The sequence below is a fragment of the Trypanosoma equiperdum genome (assembly GCF_001457755.1).
Source record: "Trypanosoma equiperdum strain OVI genome assembly, contig: ctg_174, whole genome shotgun sequence".
NCBI lineage: Eukaryota > Euglenozoa > Kinetoplastea > Trypanosomatida > Trypanosomatidae > Trypanosoma > Trypanosoma equiperdum.
Genome location: NW_027123782.1, coordinates 1 through 5,158, shown reverse-complemented (window position 1 = coordinate 5,158; position 5,158 = coordinate 1). Strand labels below are relative to the sequence as shown.

General features: G+C 37.5%; 1 protein-coding gene and 1 pseudogene across 2 annotated transcripts; both read left to right on the top strand.

Annotated features, from left to right (window-relative positions):
* Nucleotides 1-1,833: 1,833 nt before the first annotated feature.
* TEOVI_000048200 (variant surface glycoprotein (VSG, atypical), putative) lies at nucleotides 1,834-3,315 on the top strand (the record flags this gene model as incomplete). Its single annotated transcript, XM_067223046.1, has 1 exon — nucleotides 1,834-3,315. The coding sequence occupies one exon, from the start codon at nucleotides 1,834-1,836 to the stop codon at nucleotides 3,313-3,315; it is 1,482 nt and encodes a 493-aa protein (XP_067079147.1).
* A 1,174-nt stretch (nucleotides 3,316-4,489) lies between these two features.
* Nucleotides 4,490-4,980, top strand: TEOVI_000048100:pseudogene (annotated as a pseudogene). Its single transcript is given in 3 exon segments — nucleotides 4,490-4,861; nucleotides 4,863-4,961; nucleotides 4,963-4,980. Coding segments are annotated over 3 exon segments (489 nt in total).
* Nucleotides 4,981-5,158: the final 178 nt, after the last annotated feature.

Genomic DNA, 5,158 nt, shown 5'->3' with positions numbered 1-5,158 from the left:
AAAACAAACACCAGAGGAAGCAATTCATTTGTGATTAACAAGGCCCCTCATTTGCTAGCAGTTTTTTTTCTATAATTAAATGACTTAAGGGGGTTTGTTTAATATTGTAAATATTTACTCTTTGCAAGAACTTTCTAAAATCTGTTACATTTTAACATTTTTGTCAAGCCTTTGCGAAATGTTAAAATTTTAAAAAACTCGAAAATTATCAAATTTCTGTATGATAGTGTCGTATAAGTATAACTTAGTAGAATAAAAGGATATAAAAATTGAGTTATATTTTAATTTGGATTATTTCAGTTGTTTTATGTATATTGGTTAGGGATACAAGAATAATAATAGCAATGATAATGACCTGACAGTGTTGTGTCTGTGTATATACTAATATTATAATATAATGGTAATAACAATACCAATGATAACTGAAGGAACAGACAAAATACAGGCACTTAAAACAATGGAAAGGATGTAATGGTTGTAAGTAAGTGGAACATTGAATGAGAGATAGATGAAATGTGCGGTATTTGAAACACAATAAGGGTTAAGGGTGTCTGTATACACGAGAAGTATAACAAAGTCATGAAAAAACTGAATTTATTCTACGAGCACAATAAAGGTGCATTTTCACATGAGAAATAGGCTATAAATATAGCATTATAAGCTGACTAAATTATAAGGTAGAAAGGACCAACAGAAGATGAGAAAACGCGCATGAAAGAAAATAGAGCCACTTATAAAGTACAAAAAAGTTTCAAATGATACTCCGGCGCTCCCCTACTGCTGCAACTTTCAGACGGTGAATCCATTAAATGAGCGACTAGTTAAAATAAGAACACATACCAAAGTGGCATTGATGGAGCCTATCAAGATACTTCAAAGAAAAGTAATGCGAAAAGAACCACAATTGCCACCCAAGCGACTGAATGGAAGAACAATAAAACAGGGTAACACTGCGACTTACTCAAAGTCATTAGTAAAGGCTAAACGTCAGCTGTTTATCGTGAGTGAAGAACTATCAATACAACAGTAGATGAACCACATTGGAAGCACAAACCAGACATAAATGGAATTGTTTTTACATAGAGATGTATAATGCAATGAGTTGGATTGGAAAGTGGAGATCTTTTGATTTAACTACGTGATTTTCTTTTTCAAAATTCCTGACCATCCGCTGACCATAGTTGCACTGTCAAAAATAAATGCCCAAACCGTAAGTACTGTGTATAAGCAAAACAAAGACGGGTTGTAAAAGTTCCAGGCTGTAAGCGACACAATACTAGAGTCAGAGGGCAGCGGGCAGAAATTTATCGAAATAATTTCGCTTGTATGTAAAATGCGGAGGTAACAACTAGATAACCTAACGGCAAAGCGCAAGCAGTCTTACAACAGAATCTGAAATGGGCCACCAGCAACTACGAACTGTCACTTTACTTGAAAAGTAGTGAATTATTTACCTAAAATTAGAACGAATATAAGAGCCAAAACGGCAGACAGTAGCAACAAACAGTTAAACATAAGCCCAAGTAACACCACGAAGCTTAGTTTGTGACGACTGTTTTTCATTCTTCAGCTACCTTTCGCCACGCGCTGGCTTCAAACAGTTGGAATTTGCGGACATGCTACCAACATGTAGCTGCACTCGCTGAAAAAATGCACCATTTTTTCTTAAAAGGCTGTAACTTTAGTAATATAGCGCACAAACGCAACGGAAATCGCGCTAAACTTTAGAAGTTTCGCAAAACCACTACGAACTACGTGAAGGCAGAAAAAACGCAACCAAACACCTCACGACACTGGCTATAACATTCGGAAACAGCACCCCTAGCTGTAGCAATGGCACCTGGACAACAGTACGTCTGTGGCAAACTTGTCTTGCTACTGACGTGGATAGTACACACGGGCAGTTCTAAAACTTCGACAGCCATCAAAAATCCGTGCCAGGAAGCAGCATTTAACACGAAGGTAATAAGGACGTTGAAAAGGAGAATAGAAGCCGTTGAAACAAGCACCAAAAGCCTTGAAAAAGAAGCAGCCGCACTAAACCTAGCGGCCTGCATTTCTAGCGAAAAAGTATTCTCAACAGCAGCCACGTTGCTAGCAGGCATTTGCAGAAACCGAATCAGTGAAGCCAGAACGCAGAATGCAGCAAATACACAAACTTTGATGAAGTCTATAAGCACGCTGGAAAAGCGCAACGCTCAGCTAATGGCCGCAATCGCTTTTGCAAAGTCAGGAAAATTTACAGTCACGCACAGCGCAGACAACGCAGGAGGCAAAACAAACCTGATCGGCACAGGCTCATCCAAAACTTGCTCGGTATCGATAACGCACGCACCAGCAAACGAACACAGCTGCCCAGACACGCCAGAAGACGACGCTGATCTAGAAGCCGACATAAACGACCTACAAAAGCTAGAAACGTACAACACAGTTCCAGACTCAGCTTTCTCGCTTTCTGGTATAACAGCGGACGTGGGCAGCAAAGGCGACTATGGATCAGCCACTATAGTAACCCACAACGACGGCATAGCATGCGTGCGAAGCGGCGACGATTCTGCAACACTGAGCGGCATAACTGTCGGCATTGTTGTAAAGAACATCGGCAGAGCGAGCCCATGGGCCCAACCAACAGCAACCAAAATAGGCGGCAGTCCTGCTAGCTCTCCCTGCCAACAAGAAGACTCCATCGACAAAAAAGCGTTTGTAACGTCGAAGCAAGCAGCATACGCGATCTGCACTGCCCGTAGTATAGCACTAAACACCCCTGCGCCATTGTCAACACAGACATTAGATTCCCTCCAAGGTGCAGCCGACGTCAAGGAAACAGTAGTACTCGTAACAAACGGCCCAACAGAAAAGTTACCCGATGACAACGCACAGAAAGAAGCTGTCAAGCTACTTATCGGCGAGGGAAAGACAACAGTACATGACAAATTCTTAAAGGACCTGGAAGCAAACAAACTAGATTTCAAAATCGGCAGCAAACACATTAAAAAAGGTATAGTGTCGATAAGTGATACCGAGGACTATGCAAGAGCGACAAGCTTTTGTTTAGGGCTACAATACAGAACCGCTAAGATGCAGAAAAAAGAAGCATCACCAGTACCAGCAACAGCCGAAAAAACAAAACACTGCAAAGGAGAAACTGACAAAGAGAAATGTGACAATAAGGATGGGTGTGAATACGAGAATGGGGAGTGCAAGGCTAAAGAGGAAGTGAAAGCAGAAAATAATGGTAAAACCACAAACACCACAGGAAACAATTCGTTTCTTATTAACAAGGCCCCTCTTTGGCTTGCATTTTTGCTTCTATAATTAAATTTTTAAAAGATTATTTGCTTAGTTATCCGAAGATAAAAAATTTGCTAATTTTTCTAAAACTTAATGTATTTTAGCACTTTTTTATTAAAATTAGGAAATTGTTGAAAATTTAAAATTTTTGTAAAATATGCGTATGATAGTGACCTGCGTATAAAAAGAAATATAGTGATAGAATATAAAAAAGTGAGTTCTGTTCTAATGTGTGCCATTTTGTTCATTTTATTGATATTAATTAGGGTCACAATAATAATAAGAGCAGTAATGATAATAGTGATAACAATAGGAGAGTGTTGTAAATGTGTATATACGAGTATTATAGTAGGGTGTCGTTAAGGCTAAAGTAAAAAATGATCGAAAAACACTTAAAACAAATCTGATGTCGCGATGAGAGTAAAGGACTGTGTAAGAAAGTAAATGATGGGGTGTGGACGACCATGACGAAAATTATTAGAGAGAAAGGTAGTGAGGCAAAGTAAAAGCGCTGGAAATGGTGTATAAGGAATTTACAAAACAGAAATGATGATAGATACCACCATACACAAGTTTATCGAGGGAACTATAATGGAGAGGGAAAATGCAAAGTACAAGGCAAATAAAGTAGGTACGGAAGCTGCACTAACAGCAGTATATGATAAAGTTACACTGATTAAAGTATCATGACAAAACGGATTGTTGAGGTAGTTATCACAGGCGACCCGTAAAATGCTGAGTATATCTAAACTCAATAGCGCAAAGAGATACTTCATTTGCCACAATAGTGCATAGAGGTGATATCTGTATTCAATATAAAGTCTAATTCACGTAGTATTTAATGCAAGGTGAGGCTACGGCCAACTCCTAAAACTAAAACTGTAAATGGATTCATAAAGGTAAATAATACAAAATGAGCATAAAACCTTCAACAGTTACATAATAACAAAATCAGGGAAATACTTACATGTGTGAACATGGTTTTCTAAACCAAACACATTAGTGTTACAACTGAATTCTTTCCTTTGATCTCTACATTTTTCACTAACCCCTCTAATTTTAAAGCATATTAGAAAATGAAATTACGTATCTTGAAAACTTTACTATTACAGCTGCATTTGTGTGTTTAACCACAATATCTCTTCAAGAAGATGCAATAAATATCATAAAAAATATAACAGAGAATAATACTAAGAAACCAAGTATATTTGTGGTTGTAGTTCAAACTCATGCAACACAAGGATAAAGTGGGCTAATATTAAGTGTCAAACTAAGCCATGTTGAAATTATTACAATTACGACATGAGATTTGTATAGCCATGTCAAGCGGCCTAGATGGGTTATGGAATTTTTAGAGAAAAAGAATGCAAGTGATGAGAATATTGTAATAACTGTTGATGGGTTTGATGCTATAGTTAGTGATGGAAATAAGTATGAGAGTGCTGTGGAATATTTTATACAAAATACTGCGGAAAATAAAGATAAGTTTAGTGAAGAAGATATTGTCAAAGAGCATGTGGAGAGATGGTACTGGTTTTTTAATGTGGGCTACAGGAAGAAAGAGGATAGTAAAATTACCACATTTACTAAAATCACCTCCTAGTGGAAAGCCTTATCTTAGTGGTGGTGTATCAATAGCGAGAGTTTTGGTGTTTAAGAAATTTGAGTTAGAATTTGGAGAGTTATTGAAAGGAAGTGAGAAGTGGTAGTCAGATCAAAACATTTACAAAACTTTTAAAATATATAGTGTAATTCAAGAAGAAGATGTGGGAGAGAGATATGTTTTGAGGAAAGGGAAATGTTTGGATTGTATTATGAAGAGAAATTCTTTTGTATTTCAAATAGTTGTAAAGTTGGAGAGGCCTAG